Raw genomic sequence first — 17,500 nt, forward strand, 5'->3', positions numbered from 1 at the left:
TATCTCGATATTTTTTCTGTGCCTTAATTGGGGTTTCCCCCAAAGCATTATAGCATAGCATCTCTGTTAGCTTAATTTTTTCTGAGGCAAACCCTTAAAAAACAGTCAGTTTTAATACAAAGCCTCGTGCCAAATGTCACACAGGTTCCTTTATTAACAGAGGTCTGCACAATATCAAAATGTATAAAACAAATGAAATAAAAATAAACTGCCTGCATATATAGAATAAAAATGCTTCTTGAATAAAATAAAACAAATATCCCTTTCCTGCATAACAATTAAATTAAAATACACTGTGCAATTAATACAATGTAGACAGTAACAGGCAGACTTTTCCACTGAGGTTGACAGTTGTGCAAATAACAAAACATTTGTGCAAATCTCAAATAAAACATTCAAGTCAATTTGTCACAAAATAAGCTATATCAAAATCATTAAAAAAAAAAAAAAAGATTTTTTTTTTTTAAATCGATATAAACGATATTGTCTCGTACCATATCGTGTTTGAAAATATATCGATATATACTAAAATCTCGATATATCGCCCAGCCCTAAATGTACTTTATCTATATATCACTTTACAACAGCCTTTTGGTTTACCAAAGTGCTTTACAGCAAGTAATATATAAAAAAGGAGGATAAATAGAACAATCAAAACAATAAAATACAAGTGCACTGCAACAACATTTAAGATCTGAAATGAATCTCCCACCTCAAAGCACTTTTGGTTCTGCAGTGAGCTTTTATTGAAAGGGTGCGGTCTCAATAAGTTCAATAAGGACCGATGGGCTCGGGGCTCAGAAAAAAACAGCAAGGTTATAAAGTTTTGAGAAATGTAGAAGTGTCTTGTACTTATTTAAAACGGGTCTGTTCTTTGAGTTTATGTGTTTTCTATGTAGTGACATTATGTATCTGATGGTGTCCAGGAACTGGTGAGAGTGGAAAGAGCACTTTCATCAAACAGATGAGGATCATCCACGGCTGTGGATACTCCGAAGAGGACAGGAGAGGTTTCACGCGACTGGTTTACCAGAACATCTTAACAGCCATGCAAGCTATGATCCAGGCCATGGACACTTTACAGATCCCCTTCAAATATGAATACAACGAGGTAGGACTGAGAGCCGTTTCTTTTTTCTTTGCTGCATCACTCGGGGGGAGATTGGGAAAGAGGTTTCACCACACACTGTCCCGCAGAAGCATGTGAACAGTTTACTTGCACAGCCTGCACCGTATTTTACTGTGTACTCTTGGGTGAAGTACTTCTAGTGATTTGTACGTGTTTAGTTTTTGCAATACAGCTTGCCAGAGAGTGTTGTCCATTTACAGAGCAGGTTGTCTTTTTGAAGTATGCACGCAGGCTTGTAAAGACCAAGGATTCCCTATTAATCGTCCAGGAATTTGCAGCAGTCATATAAACAGCGGGAGCTTATTAATCACTTAAATTTGCTGGCTGACACAACTATGTAACAGTTAAACAGTGAACCAGTTAATGCTCCTCATGATGGAGGTCAAGTCTGATTTAGTATGCAAGTTGCATATTTGTTCATAGGGAAGATGGGGCTCTGTGGAAGCTTAAAGGACTCAGGATTTCTAACTTTCTACGTTTCTAACTCGGTATCCAGATACTGGTGTGATTTCTTCAACAAGGTAATGGCTCTGTTCAAAATTAGTATGCAAATGTATCCAGTATGGAGTTTCCTGGAATATGTTGTACCGTGCATCTGCACTGCTTTCTTTGAACAATCCAACAATGCAGTGAAGCGAGCCTGTGTCTGTCATATAGGGAGTATCTAATTAGTGAGAAAGAGGCTGACTAGGCCTGTCACAACAATTAGGTCATCCGTTTTATCGTATGATACATGGACATGACTTCCGTCATCTTTCCGCCTTTCAGTCTCTCTATAATTATATTTACATGTGTGTTTTTGCAAGTAAGTTTGTGTGTATATATATGTGTGTGTATACATACATATGTATATGTGTGTGTGTGTGTATATATATATATATATATATACACACACACACACACAAGACTGTCTCAGAAAATTAGAATATTGTGATTTTTTGTAATGCAATTACAAAAACAAAAATGTCATACATTCTGGATTCATTACAAATCAACTGAAATATTGCAAGCCTTTTATTATTTTAATATTGCTGATCATGGCTTACAGCTTAAGAAAACTCAAATATCCTATCTCAAAAAATTAGAATATTCTGGGAATCTTAATCTTAAACTGTAAGCCATAATCAGCAATATTAAAATAATAAAATGCTTGCAATATTTCAGTTGATTTGTAATGAATCCAGAATGTATGACATTTTTTTTTTTAATTATATTACAGAAAATAAAGAACTTCATCACAATATTCTAATTTTCTGAGACAGTCCTGTATATGTGTGTGTTTGTGTGTGTGTGTGTGTGTGTATATCTACATGTTTTTAATAATAATAATAATAATATTAAATACATTAAATACGGTTTTAGAGAAATGGCGAGACTTAATGGAACAAGTAAAAGAAATGGAGCAATTAACATATAAAATCAGAGGAAATCTTGGGATGAGACACATGCTGTGGGCTAAATGGGAGAGCTATATAAAAAATGGGGGTGAAATGCTAAGATAGCATAAGACATGAAGAGATCTAAATGCACCTAAAAGCTTAGTACTCTTAATGCTGAGGTGGTCAATGGATTATTTGACGGATATGGAGGAGTATAATAATAATAATAATAATAATAATAATAATAATATGGAGGAGTCAACAACTGAACGGGGAGCACTTTTTTTTTTTTTTGTTTTTTTTTACTTTTTTTTTTTATTTATTTATTTTTTTACTTTTTATTATTATCTTTGGAGGTATTGTCATGTACTTGTTTGTTTACTTGCTCTCATGGTGCGTCTCTCTCCCTTTAGTTGTATTGTGTTTATGAAATAAGAATGGAAATAAGGATTTGTGAAAATAGGAATTTTGGCTAATACATAAAAGATAGTGAAGTGTAAGGGATGTATAGGGGAGGGAGGTAACAGGGGGGTTAGAAGGTATTTAAAGGCATGTTAGGCCTCTCTTTGTTTTGTTGGTGTTTGTTGTTGTTGTTTAGATATGTCCTTTTAATATTTTTTTTCTTTTTCGTGTATATGTTGAGGTTGGTGTCTGTCTTATGTCTATATATGTATATTAGTTGTTGGTTTTTTTTGCTATTGTTATACTGAATGTCACTATGGTGTGGCACATAGAAAAATAAAGTATTAAAAAAAAAACGCTTTACATTAGTAAAAATCATAAAAGCAATACACATAGGACAATTACAAGACACAGGACAGTACATGAGGACACAACATGACACGGCACATTAATCACACATTAAAAGCAGTTCTGTAAAGGTGAGTTTTGAGATGGGATTTGAATGCTGGGAGGTCTGTACAGTCCCGGATGTGTTTGGGGAGGGAGTTCCAGAGGGTGGGAGCAGCGATGGAGAAGGCTCTGTCACCCCAGGTCCGGTGCTTGGTTCTGACTGGAGGGGACAGGAGGTTGGGTCAGAGGAGCGGAGGCTGCGGGAGGGAGTGTAGCGGTGGAGCAGGTCGGTGAGGTAGCGGGGGCCTGGTTGTGGAGAGCTTTGTGGGTGAGGAGAAGGATTTTGAAATGGATCCGTTGAGGGATGGGGAGCCAGTGGAGCTTCTGGAGGACTGGGGTGATGAGGTCTCTGGAGCGGGTGTGGGTGAGTAGGAGGGCGGCAGAGTTTTGAATATATTGGAGTTTATTGAGGACCTTGGAAGATGAGCCGTAGAGGATGCTATTGCAGTAGTCGAGTCTGGAGGTGATGAAGGCGTGGATCAAAGTTTTGCTAGCAAGTTTGTGTATGTATGTACTGTATGTATGTACATGCGCGTCGCCACCATATATTTTGGGGGGGACGCGTCCCCCCCACTCTTGAAAAAAAGTCGTTCGGACCCCCCCACATTTGCTAGTCCAGCGTGTTTTCATTGCTTCATAATCAAATCCGTTCCACTTTATGAGTAGGAGATTACCCATATCTACAGAAATCCACTCCGCGTTTTACTTCTGTTTTTAACACGGCAGCAGCAGCAGCAGCATTCAAAACATTCAGTCAGTCTGAGGCAAGCCGATGTGGAGATGCCGAGATGGACATAAGACATTCAGTAAGTTACCAAGTTTTACCTTGAGTGGCCAAACAGCAAAATTGCGTTGTTCCATGGTCAAACACAGCCAGCTTATATATATATATCGACGCAGAGCCTACGGCGTAGGGTACGGCGTACGTTGCGCGTCACCGCGTAGCTTACGCCGTAGGCTCTGCGTTGGTGTAACGCAGAACCATAAATCAGCTCCGGAGCCGGCAGCAGACAGAAATCAGCCTTTATTCTGGCGAGGTTGCAAAAAACGTGCAAAAAAGTGATTATGTACATTCACTGAGTGAATATTATGAAAGTAAAATATATATTTCTCGCTGTATGACGACTAAAAGCATTCTGGGATTTCATTTTGTCCCTAGAAAACTAGTTTTTTCTTTTTAAATCAGGGGGTGTTGTGTAAAATTCCCACTGTGACGTACTGGGCCTTCACAGGTGTTGAACACTGGCCTGCTTCTTGTTACACCTCACATCCAAGCCCGGATTACCCAATGGGCATTATGGGCGGGCGCCCAGGGGCCCACGCGCATCAGGGGGCCCATGGCCGAGCCTCTTTTTTTTTTTTTTTTTTTTTTTTTTAATTTATTTATTTAATTTTTTTTTTTTTAGGGATTGGGGCAGCTAGAATTGGAGAAACCCGTAGACTGTATATAACCAATAAAAATCACGTTGATTTTTTTTTTTTACTAAAATGGAATGTTTTGATTGGTCAAACAGCTAGCAGTCGGACGTCACTGTCCTTAAAACGCCGCTCCGACAGCTCCGAGTTGTGGGGGTGTAGGAGATTGATTGGAGAAAGATGAGTGAGAGAAGCGGTTGTAGTAAAAGAAAGCGGAAAAGAGAAAAGGAGGAGAGGGAGGAAACTTTTTAAAAAAGTGTGCCTTCCATCCACAACTTTTTTTCAAAAAGAAGCAGGGATGAGCAGGAAGAGCCGTCGTCGGCTCCGCCGGTACAGCCACCACCGCGCCAGCTCCGCCGGAGCCGGTCCTGCCGCCGGGTCGTCCGGAGGACGATGCTGGACAAAGCGCGACGCAGCCGGTTGCTCGTTGTAGCCACAGCGCGCCGGGGGATGCTGCTTGTTGGATGTACAAGCCTTGTACATCCAACAAGCAGCATCCCCCGGCGCGCTGATGGCCATTGAGTCTCAGCTCGTCAAGAAGTTGGACTTTGATGAGATTGTGACTGAGTTTGCTAGTAAGAAAGCAAGAAACAAGTCTTTCTGAGAGAGTGATCATGAGAAAAGAAGATGTTAGTAAAATGGACAAAGAGCTGAGAAGGAGAAAGAGAGAGAGAGAGATGAATGTGGGAAAAAACATTTAGAAAAAAAGAAGAAAAAAAGAGAGATGAACCAGAAATGAGAGCCACATTGAAACACAGAGGAGGAGGAGAGGAGAGAGAGAGAGACACACAGGTATTATGTGTGTGTGTGTGTGTGTGTGTGTGTGTGTGTGTGTGTGTGTGTGTGTGTGTGTGTGTGTGTGTGTGTGTGTGTGTGTGTGTGTGTGTGTGTGTGTGTGTGTGTGTGTGTGTGTGTGTGTGTGTGTGTGTGTGTTAGGACAACCTATATTACATTTATTTTTCATTTTTATTTAATATCATAAGGTTTTTAGTCTAGTTGACCAGTGCTATTTTGCATCCTTTTTGTATTAGCAGAACATGATAGGTGACAGCCACACTGAAACAGAGATGAGAAGGAGAGGAGAGAGACAGACAGGAATGAGACAGCCACAGGTATTTTGTGTGTGTATGTGGGTTTGTGTGTGAATAATGTAGGAATCTGACTCTGAATCCATAATCTGGACTTGTGGAGATGAAGCAGCTTTTGTTTGCAAATGGTAATGAGTAACAATATGCTGATAGTCTTGATATTGTAGCTGATTGCTGAGGAAAGCATAGTTTAGGGCTGGGCGACCAAAAGTCATATCTCGATATTTTCTAGCTGAATGGCGATACTCGATATATATCGATATTTTTTCTGTGCCATAATCGGGGTTTCCCCCAAGCATTATAGCATAGCATCTCTGTTAGCTTCATTTTTTTCTGAGGCAAACCCTTAAAAAAAAAAACAGTTTTAATACAAAGCCTCGTGCCAAATGTCACACAGGTTCCTTTATTAACAGAGGTCTGCACAATATCAAAATGTATAAAACAAATGAAATAAAAATAAACTGCCTGCATATATAGAATAAAAATGCTTCTTGAATAAAATAAAACAAATATCCCTTTCCTTCATAACAATTAAATTAAAATACACTGCAATTAATACAATGTAGACAGTAACAGGCAGACTTTTCCACTGAGGTTGACAGTTGTGCAAAAAACAAAACGTGTGCAAATCTCAAATAAAAAATTCAAGTCAATTTGTCACAAAATAAGCTATATCAAAATCATATTTTTTTTTAAATCGATATAAACGATATTGTCTCGTACCATATCGCGTTTGAAAATATATCGATATATATTAAAATCTCGATATATTGCCCAGCCCTAGCATAGTTGCAAGTATGTGTAAATTCTGTATGATGGAGGATATCTGCAGGTGCCGATTTTGTCCATTGTAATCATACAGACAGTACCCTATCAGTGTAAATCCTGTATAAGCTACAGGTGTTTCCAACAAATAGCAGTCCATAATTCAAAACCCAGTTTGTTTGCATGTTTGTGTGTGTTTTCGGGGGAGAGGGGGGGCCCATCAAGAATTTCTGCCCAGGGGCCCCTGCCCTCTTAATCCGGGCCTGCTCACATCCTTGATAAATACTGCAGTAGGCCTGTATGGTTCATTTGGAAACAACAGAATTGAATAAAATGATGTTGTTGTTAAGAAATCTTGTAAGCCATTCTTTTACTTTTTGTTGAATATAAGAAAATAGGGATAAGTAGTCAACTAATATAAAATAACATGACGCCGTGGGTTGGTTTTCCTCCCAACCTCCCCAATTTTTTCAGTCACCAGCCGCCACTGATATATAAAGTGTTAATAACTGGAAACGTGGATGTGGTCAGTTCGTACCCAGAACTAAACGGCCATTCGTTGGAGGAACAGCTGGCCATGTTCAAACTTCAGTATCCCTGCAGCACAGTCAGTGAAGTGGTGGATACATTGAGAGCTATGCTGCCAGAGGTTCCAGGTCTGTTCACTCAAGTAGAAGTGTTGGTCAGGCTTCTTCTTGTTGTGCCATGCTCCTCAGCAGAGGCTGAGAGAAGTTTTTCCTTAAGAAGGCTCAAGACCTGGCTGCACTCTTCAATGACTCAAAAGCGCTTGAACAATGTGGCTGTTTGCCACATCCACCAAGAGCATCTTGACAAACTTGACTTGAGGAGATTTGCCAGTCATTTGTGTCTGCAAATGACAAAAGAGGTCACACTTTTGGAGCCTTTGTATGATGGTTATGTTCTATTTGTAGAAATCCTGCTGTAAGCATGTACAGATAAAAGAGGAGATGGGTGAAGATATGGAACATTTAACAGGTTGTATTGAGTATTGAGTTATAGTTGTATTGAGTTATAGTTGTATGTTCTGCAGGTCACTGAATAGTTTGTATTTCCTCATTACTTTTTTTTTAAGAGATTTTTTGTTGCATGACATTAATCCTCATTTAATAAAGTGCCTAAAAAGTGCCAAAAAAGTTGTCAGTGTCAGTCCTCTATGAATTAAACCAAAACATAATAGTAGTCAGTAATTGCAGACCATGCCAGCTCCAATGAAAAACAAAGAGAGAGGGAGATTATTTTGAGTGTAAAATGCACCAGAATCAGAATGCGGGAAATTGAATCTACTATTTTCAAAATTTTCTGGGGGAGGACCCCCAGACCCCCCCCCAAAAAGTGTCCCCCCCACATTACAAAAGCTGCTGACGCCCATGTGTATGTATGTATGTATGTGTATATATATAAATGTGTCTGCGTGTGTATATATATTTGTGTGTGTGTATATACCAGGGGTCGGCAACCCAAGATGTTGAAAGAACCATATTGGACCAAAAACACAAAAAACAAATATGTCTGAAGCCGCAAAAAATGAAAAGTCTTGTATAAGCCTTAGAATGAAGGCAAATGGCGAAAGGCAAAATGTTGAAAAAAAAGTCGAAATGTCGAGAAAAAAGTCAAAATTTCAAGAAAAAAGTCGAAATGTTGAGAAAAAGTTGAAATGTTGAGGAAAAAGTCGAAATGTCGAGAAAAAGGTTGAAATGTCGAGATTAATGTTGAAGTACAATCTCGAGAAAAAAGTCGAAATGTCGAGAAAAAGGTCGAAATGTTGAGAAAAAAGTCGAAATGTCGAGAAAAAAGTCGAAATGTTGAGAAAAAAGTCGAAATGTCGAGAAAAAGGTCAAAATTTTGAGAAAAAAGTCGAAATGTCGAGATAAATGTTGAAGTACAATTTTGAGAAAAAAGTCGAAATGTTGAGAAAAAGGTCCAAATTTTGAGAAAAAAGTCGAAATGTCGAGATAAATGTTGAAGTACAATTTTGAGAAAAAAGTCGAAATGTCGAGAAAAAAGTCGAAATGTCGAGAAAAAGGTAAAAATTTTGAGAAAAAAGTCGAAATGTCGAGATAAATGTTGAAGTACAATTTTGAGAAAAAAGTCGAAATGTCGAGAAGTCAAAATGTCGAGATTAAAAAGGAAAGGAAAAAGGAAGAAAAAAAGAGGAAAAAAAGGAAAAAGAAGAAAAAAAGGAAAAAAAAGGTCAAACATTTTTGAAAAAGCTCCAGGAGCCACAAGGGCGGCGCTAAAGAGCCTAGAGCTCTAGAGCCGCGGGTTGCCGACCCCTGGTGTGTGTGTGTGTGTGTGTGTGTGTGTGTGTGTGTGTATATATATATACAACCCCTTTGCTTCGTAAATGTATGGCCTGGCCTCAATTCAATGCCAAAGGTATTGTGAATTAAAAACCCAAAATTTGAAATCTGATAAATGAAACCCAGAATCTATAACCATAGAAATCAAAACCTCTGAGAGTGCAATCATGTTTCCCGGTTGCACTTTTCTTGTCATCAGCTCTAAAACTATCTTTACTTTCGAAGCATTTTTCTCAGTTGCATTTTTTTCTTCTTGTGGTTGAAATTCTGAAACGAGCATCAAATCAGCACCCCGTCAATCCAGTGGAGGCGGGACATAACTGAGATCTAGTTTCTCATTGGCTACTGAATGACTCAGCACCTTACAGTACGTCGACATCGGTGTGCCAAAAACTTGCTTGTCACGGTCATGCAGAACCAGCATGCAGAGGTACAGTAAGTTGTTAAATTCTGTCCCACTTTATCATATATAATTAAGTTGTTAATGTCTTTTTATGATAACAGCAATTTCCTTGTCAGTAATGTCATAAACGAACTTCACCTTCATCCGTGTAATGCAATAACGTAATACATTTGGCATTGAATTGATGCCATAGAGAAGCCATGCCTCCAAAGCATACAGATGTGCACCAAATAAAAAGGGACTTTGCCCAGTGAGTTTGCTCGGGTCACTAATTGGATGATGTTTTAAGAGTCCTGTTTCTTCCACAGGCTATTTGATGTAATAACTAAGGCTGGGACTTTAGCGCGTTAATTTCGATTAATTAATTACAGAAAAAATAGCGCATTTTAATCGCATTAGTTTTTTCCCTCGGAACGTTTCTCACGGGAAGACTTTCACACGGACGGCGCACCAACCAACCAGACACTTATGACACTTACGTCGACTCCCATTGTAAGCTCCGCGGCGAGATCAAAGCGTTTCACAACTCTCTCTCTCAAGGGTTCTGCAACCAATGTGCATTAGTGTTACAGCGAAGTGCACAAGTTAAGTTGTTACCACACACGTTAAAGATGAATGAAGTCGCAGACGAAAAGGCTCTCGTTGGTCCCGTGAATGGGAAATTTTGTTTTAAAAAACGGATGGATGGAAGCGTGCTCTGTTTTCTAATGTGTTTCCATGTTCTGGAATGTACTTGAAACAGTTGAAAGTATTTTGTTATATTTAAGTGTTGTTTACAGATCCTTGACTATAGGCTACCTGTCTCATTCAATGTGCATACTGCATATATTTAATTTACTGCACTTTATAGAAAATTGCACTGATTTGTTCTTTGTGAAGCACCACCTTGATAAAAATAAACTGTTTCATAAATTGAACATATGTTTTCACTAGTCAATCATTCACTCGTATACAAAAATCTATTTGAAACAAACAAAAAAGGAAATCTCATTGTTCTCAGGTCTTAAATTGATATGCGATCAAATTGTGATTAATTGTGATTAATTAATTACAAAGCCTGTAATTCATTCGATTAATGTTTTGAATCGAATCCCAGCCCTAGTAATAACATTTAATTTGTAACTTATAATTGGTATGTAAAGAGAATATCATGTAGTATAGCAGAAACTACCTCAGAGAAAGATCTACTACCCTAAGTAAGTAAGTAAGTAGTAGTTTCTTCGTCCTGTTATTTGTGTGAATGACACAGGAGGTGAACCAGCGTAGCATGTCGTTGCGTGTTTTTCTCCCTTTTGGAGGTATTGACAGGTCCTCCAGCTGTGGTAACATCGTAAACCCCATCAGTGAAGGGGAAACTATTAACACAGCTATGTGCAACAGTTGGCTTTTTACAGCGCTGTGTTTTATCCAGCGCCAATTGAATAAAGCGGTTAGTGACCTGAGACATGAAGGACTTGCTGCTGACTGTGGACTGCAAAGTAGAGAGAAGGGACCATCATTAGATTGATGAACTTTGTAAGGTTTTATGAAGGCACACATTGAGCAGGACATGTTGTGCCGTCCCTGTAATCACTGTGTGTTAAGGTATATCAAGATTATTCCAAAGTTATAGGTAGTGCTGGGCGGTATACCGGTTCATACCGAATACCGGTGTTTATTTTTCTTATGATATGAATTTTTCACATACCGTAATACCGGTGAGTTTGTACAGTAGCGTACACAACGTTGGGAACGTAGCACCGCTGGACACTGTTTGTGAGGGGACTGTTTAGCAGTAGTGATGCACCGATTGTTCGGTAACCGAAATTGTTCGGCCGAAAAATGGCAAAAAAACACTTTCGGTGTTCGGTGGAATAAGTGGGAAAAAAAACCGAACAATTAATAACGGCGTTGTAAAATAAGGAAATAGACTGGCCACTCCCGTACCTGTTGCGCACCACAAACATAAATCGTTGGCCAACAAAAAAGTGACCAAATAAGAATTTTACCTAACATTCACCAGGAGGTGGAACCAAAACAACATAGAGCTGAGAAATTAAAAAATGTTCAGTTTTTTATGTTCAATAAATATTTTCTACCTTGTAATTTTGTAAAAGATTGTTTTCTTTGAAAAGCATGCCTAAATCAAATTTATTTGATTTATGCTCCTCATGACAGTAAAATAGGCCATTCTAAGCCAATTTACTGCAGCAATTCCTTTCCAAATCATTAGAAAATGTGGTTAACACCCAGTTGTGCATGAAAAAAAAAAAAAAACGTGATACACCGTGAAACCGATATAATTTTGAAAAATACTGTGATATAAATTTTTGGTCATACCGCCCAGCACTAGTTATAGGTATTTATTTAGGATATTTGTATATATCTGACTAGAGTTACTAGAATATACCCGACTAGAGTTACATCACTGTGTAGTATTACTGTGTAGTATTTTGTGGAAGAAGCTTGAGTTGGTTTGGAGATGTTTATTCTCCAGCAACCTCCAGCCTTGCTTGTAATCTAAACAACATTCACTAAAATGTGATGATTGGCCTGATATTCTTTTTTGTTATGCTACAACTGACACATGGTGTTTGTATGCCACAATGCAGACGAAGAGCGTAATGTTGAAATGGATTGGTGGTGTTTAGTTAAGGGTTGCCAACTTTGGGAGTCAGCAGGGTTGATTATACAGTCGTCTCACACCGTAGCAGTGATGTAAATATAAAGAAGCTGCTGAATAATTAATAATCAACCAGTTTCTGCTTCCTGGGCTGCTGGCAAAGTGTTTGTTGTGGGTTAAACTAGTTTTGGGTTAGTTACAAAATCTTTACCAACGACCACACGACTGATACTCATCTGCATTTGGGATAACATGTCCAATAAAAAAAATAAGCGTTCCCATAACACTTCTGCGATTCACTGGATTATCGTATGAAAAACCACCCTGTGAAAGCGTAAAAAGGTTCATGTGATATTTGGCAGTTCTTGTTTTGTTTTGTTTTTGAAAATATTTAGATTTTGTGCAGATCTAGGGGTAGTAAATAATAAAAGAAGTAAATGTGAGTGGAGTCCAGCAGCTCAATGTACGCCTAAAGCTGGCTGGTGTATGGAGGGATATGTTGGAAATATTCTGACTGAATTAAATCAGATACATTTCATTAAAGACTTTAGGAAATGGTCTCCACCATGAGAAGAGGAAATACACTCACCGGCCTCTTTATTAGGCACACCTTGCTATTACCGTGTTCGACCCCTTTTTTGCCTTCAGAACTGCCTTAATCCTTTGTGGCATAGATTCCACAAGGTATTGGAAATATTCGTCAGAGTTTGGTCCATATTGACATGATAGCATCATGCAGTTGCTGCAGATTTGTCTGCTGCACATCCATGATGAGTGCTGTTCCACCACATCCCAAAGGTGCTCTGTTGGACTGAGATCTGGTGACTGTGGAGCCGTTTGAGTAGTGAACTCATCGTCATGTACAAGAAACCAGTCTGAGATGATTCTTTATGACATGGTGCTTTACCCTGCTGGAAGTAGCATCAGAAGATGGTCCACTGTGGTCATAAAGGGATGGACATGGTCAGCAACAAAACTCAGGTAGGCTTTGGTGTTGACACAGTCCTTAATTGGAAATAATGGGCCCAAAGTGTGCCAGGAAAATGTCCCCCACACCATTACACCCCCACCACTAGGGATGGGCGGTATGGACTAAAAAATGTATCACGATCATTTCTGGCATTTATCCCAATAACGATAAAAATGACGATAAAAAAAATACCAATTCAACTCCACCTTTGTAACTATAATTCTATTAGATCCGCCATGTTTGTTACACAAAAAACTCATCAACCGGAATTTTTCTTTCTTTCTTTCTTTCTTTCTTTCTTTCTTTCTTTCTTTCTTTCTTTCTTTCTTTCTTTCTTTCTTTCTTTCTTTCTTTCTTTCTTTCTTTCTTTCTTTCTTTCTTTCTTTCTTTCTTTCTTTCTTTCTTTCTTTCTTTCTTTCTTTCTTTCTTTCTTTCTTTCTTTCTTTCTTTCTTTCTTTCTTTCTTTCTTTCTTTTTTTTCTTTCATTCTTTCTGTCTTTTGTTCTTTCTTTCTTTCTTTCAGGCTCATTTCTTTCTTTTTTTCTTTTTCTTTCTTTCTTTCTGTCTTTCTTTCTTTCTTTCTCTTTCTTTCTGTCTTTCTTTCTTTCGTTCTTTCTTTCTTTCTTTCTTTTCTTTCTTTCTTTTTTTTCTTTCTGTCTTTTGTTCTTTCTTTCTTTCTTTCAGGCTCATTTCTTTCTTTTTTTCTTTTTCTTTCTTTCTTTCTGTCTTTCTTTCTTTCGTTCTTTCTTTCTGTCTTTCTTTCTTTCTTTCGTTCTTTCGTTCTGTCTTTTGTTCTTTTGTTCTTTCGTTCTGTCTTTTGTTCTTTCTTTCTTTCTTTCTTTCTTTCTTTCTTTTTTTCTTTCTTTCTTTCTTTCTTTCTTTCTTTCTTTCTTTCTTTCTTTCTTTCTTTTAGGCTCATTTCTTTCTTTCTTTCTTTCAGGCTCATTTCTTTCTTTCTTTCAGGCTCATTTCTTTCTTTCTTTTTTTTCTTTCAGGCTCATATCTTTCCTTCCTTCCTTCATTTACGTTGTGCGTCGATTTAACGCAGAACCATAATTCAGGCTTTACACAAAAACATCATCAACGTTAATTTATCATTTTTACCGCGAGATGACAATTTCCTACCGTGGGGAATTTTTTTTGACGGTTTATCGTGAACGGTAAAATATCACCCATTCCTACCCACCACCAACCCGAATCGTTGATACGAGGCAGGATGGATCCATGCTTTCATGTTGTTGACGCCAAATTCTGACCCGACCATCTGAATGTCGCAGCAGAAATTGAGACTCAGCAAACCAGACAACGTTTCTCCAAACTTCTGTTGTCCAGTTTTGGTGAGCCTGTGTGAATTGTTGCCTCAGTTTCCTGTTCTTAGCTGACAGGAGTGACCTGGTGTGGTCCTCTGCTGCTGTAGCCCATCCGCCTCAAGGTTCCACGTGTTGTGTGTTCAGAGATTCTATTCAGCATACCTCGGTTGTAACGAGTGGTTATTTGAGGTACTGTTTTCCTTCTATTAGCTCCAACCAGTCTGGCCATTCTCCTCTGACCTCTGGCATCAACAAGGCATTTCTGTCCACAGAACAGCTGCTCTCTGGATAGTTTCTCTTTTTCAGACCATTTTCTGTAAACCCCTAGAGATGGTTGTGTGTGAAAATCTTGCTTTTATCGTCAGATGACCGGACTACTGTAACGGTCAGTTAGATCAGAACGCTGCTGCCCGAGTCTTCACTAAGACCAAGAAAGTGGACCATATAACTCCACTTGGTGGATCTTTACACTGGCTTCCTGTCTGTCACAGAACAGATGTTAAAATCTTGCTGTTGGTTTATAAATCTCTGGATTGTCTAATACAGGGGTCGGCAATCCGCGGCTCCAGAGCCGCATGCGGCTCTTTAGCGCCACCCTGGTGGCTCCTGGAGCTTTTTCAAAAATGTTTGACCTTTTTTTCTTCTTTTTTTTCTCTTTTTTTCTCTTTTTTTCTTCCTTTTTCCTTTCTTTTTTAATCTCGACATTTCGCCTTTTTTCATGAAATTTTGACTATTTCCTCGACATTTCGACTTTGTTCTCAAGATTGTACTTCAACATTAATCTTGACATTTCGACTTTTTTCTTGAAATTTCAACTTTTTTCTCGACGTTTCGACTTTTTTCTCGACATTTCGGCGTTTTTTCCTCAACATTTCAACTACGGTTTGACGTACATGCACGAAAATCGGTAAACACCTGTATCATGTCTCAACTTAAAGAAAAGTCTCTTGGAGCCATGGCCGAAACCGAACAGGAAGTCGGCCATTTTGAATTAATCGTGTAATTTTGGCGCAATTTATGCCATTCCTTCGGCCGTTAATGCGGCCCGAACCGTAACGTGCACCCAGGTGTGTTATACATCAAAATGTGCGTCTCAATCCTGCGACGATGCACATTACTTTTCTCAGTCAAAAGCGTTACCGTGGCGACGATAGACGCCAAAAAGCGCGCCCCCCCCTTTATCTGATTGGTCCATATTTGATAGTTCCTACTTTCTGCCATAACTTTTGAATGGTTTGATATAGAGAGTCGTGGCTGGTGTCATCCGCTAAAAGTCCAGGCCTGAAGAATCTACATGCAAGTCATACAAGCTTCCACTGCAGCACGCCTGAACGTGCACAAGGGTGCAAGGGCCCGTTCATCGCTGCTTGTAGCTTTAATTGTCTTTGTACCTGTGTGTGTAATTTAATTAAACAGTTGAAGGCAAAAGGGTCAGATCAGGCATCTTGATGCAGAATCACGATGAAACAAAGGAGGATACTGATATTAAAGCGTAGAGGATGATACATTTTAGCAGACAAAACATTGATGTTTCCACTGCTAATATCAGTTTGGGCAGAGTTCCAGTCTGCACCTGTAGTCGTCCAAAGCTTTATTCTGCTGCTCTATGCAGTTTGGGTTTCATCAAATATGGGAAACACTTTTTTCCCCATCACAAAGGCCACGCCTACTTTCTGTAGCCAGAGTTACAACCAAACACAACTCCCAGAATGCATCAGGGCTGCTTTAAGTGAAGGTTGAAAACATTTCATTGAGCACTATAACTTATATTTCTTGCATCTCATTTATTGTTTTATTCTTTTTTTTTTAACTTATCTCTGTTTTTAGTCATACGGCTTTTAACGCTATTTCACTTTTTAATGTATTTTTACATGTTTTTATGTAAAGCACTTTAAATTCTCTTGTACAAGAAATCTGCTTGAAAAATAAACTGGCCTTGTTTTACAAACCACTCTGAGAGATTAATTAAAATACACAATGAAATGATAAAGCAGCGTTTCACTGTTTAAATAAATGAAACAAGGCAAAGTTGACGGAGAACATTTTGACTTTATTCACTATTTGTCCGAAATAATGATTCACTGGCAGTTTGTTTGATAAGTATTGCTGCCTTCAAAGAGAACACCATGACATTTTCAACCAAACATTCTAACCTCAGCACAACCTTTATGTGAAACAAAGAAAAAGCCCTGAAAAAGTCTGACTGATTAATGTACATGCAGAAATTAAGTGAACAGTAGTAGGAGTACAGTAACAGTTTTCATACAAGCTTGAGACATCAAGCAAAGTCTCATCTAACAGTGAATTTAAAAGAAATGGAAAATTGTTGTCTTGTGGTGAAACGCCACAAGGGAAAATATTGGACTTTTCTTTTTCTTTTTCTTTTGGTAGGACTTTACCTACTTTTTCCAAAAAAACGACCCGTTAGTATGAAATTATTTGACTGATAGTCGACTAATATAGGTATTGGTCGACTAATCGTATTATGAATTAAATGGCTCTTATTTAGCTCTCAGCTTTTAAATTTATATGAGGTTGTCTAAATCTCCTCACTCTCACTTCTTTTTTTTGCAGACAATAGTCGACAATTAAATTCCTATGTAACTATTTTTATTATCTTTTTATTGACTAAATTTCTCCAGATTCTTTGATTCATTTCATAACATAGACTTATCAAACATGGTCAAATACCTTACCTGTTGTACTGATTTGCACCAAATAATCATGATAATTCACTTGAATGGATGCGTATTTGTAGGTTAGCAAAACAAAATGAAGTTGTTGGGACAAATTAAATATCATAGGTTAACATGCTCTGCAATGGAACAATAAAAAAGTCACTGTTTGTCTGTTTTGTTTTTGTTTTTCAAACTTAATTTCCCAAAAGGTCCCATTGACTCTAGTGTCTCAATGATGGCTATGGTTGGTATGGAATGGGGAAAAAATTAGAAAGAAAAGTATCTTTTTGTAAACATGTAGGACTTAAACTAACCACATAAAACACTTCCAAACAACTGTGATGAGGCTGCAGGAATCTAATAAACTCAGAGGGGGGAAAAACCCTCCTTTAAACAGTTGGAAGCAAAACACCAAACCTCTGTTCCTGTTAACTGTTTATCACTCGCTGTAAAGGTGGCTCTATAGACATTTCAGTAAGCAATTTATGTGAACTTACTGTACAAAGCAATGTGAGTCAGCTGGTAATCTATAAAAATTGTGTGTGTTAGAGAAGTCTTAGGGCCTGATTTACTAAAGGTTTGCGTGCG

General features: G+C 38.3%; 1 protein-coding gene across 2 annotated transcripts in view; it reads left to right on the top strand.

Moving 5' to 3' along the window:
- Nucleotides 1-17,500, top strand: part of LOC133454954 (guanine nucleotide-binding protein G(q) subunit alpha-like) — a 38,968-nt gene that overhangs the window by 5,715 nt on the left and 15,753 nt on the right. For both annotated transcript variants that reach the window (XM_061733711.1, XM_061733710.1), the window contains one exon: nucleotides 927-1,111. In XM_061733711.1, the coding sequence (XP_061589695.1) occupies nucleotides 927-1,111 (185 nt within the window). The remainder of the gene's footprint in view (nucleotides 1-926; nucleotides 1,112-17,500) is intronic.

The sequence above is a fragment of the Cololabis saira genome, chromosome 11 (genome assembly GCF_033807715.1).
Source record: "Cololabis saira isolate AMF1-May2022 chromosome 11, fColSai1.1, whole genome shotgun sequence".
Classification (NCBI taxonomy): domain Eukaryota; kingdom Metazoa; phylum Chordata; class Actinopteri; order Beloniformes; family Belonidae; genus Cololabis; species Cololabis saira.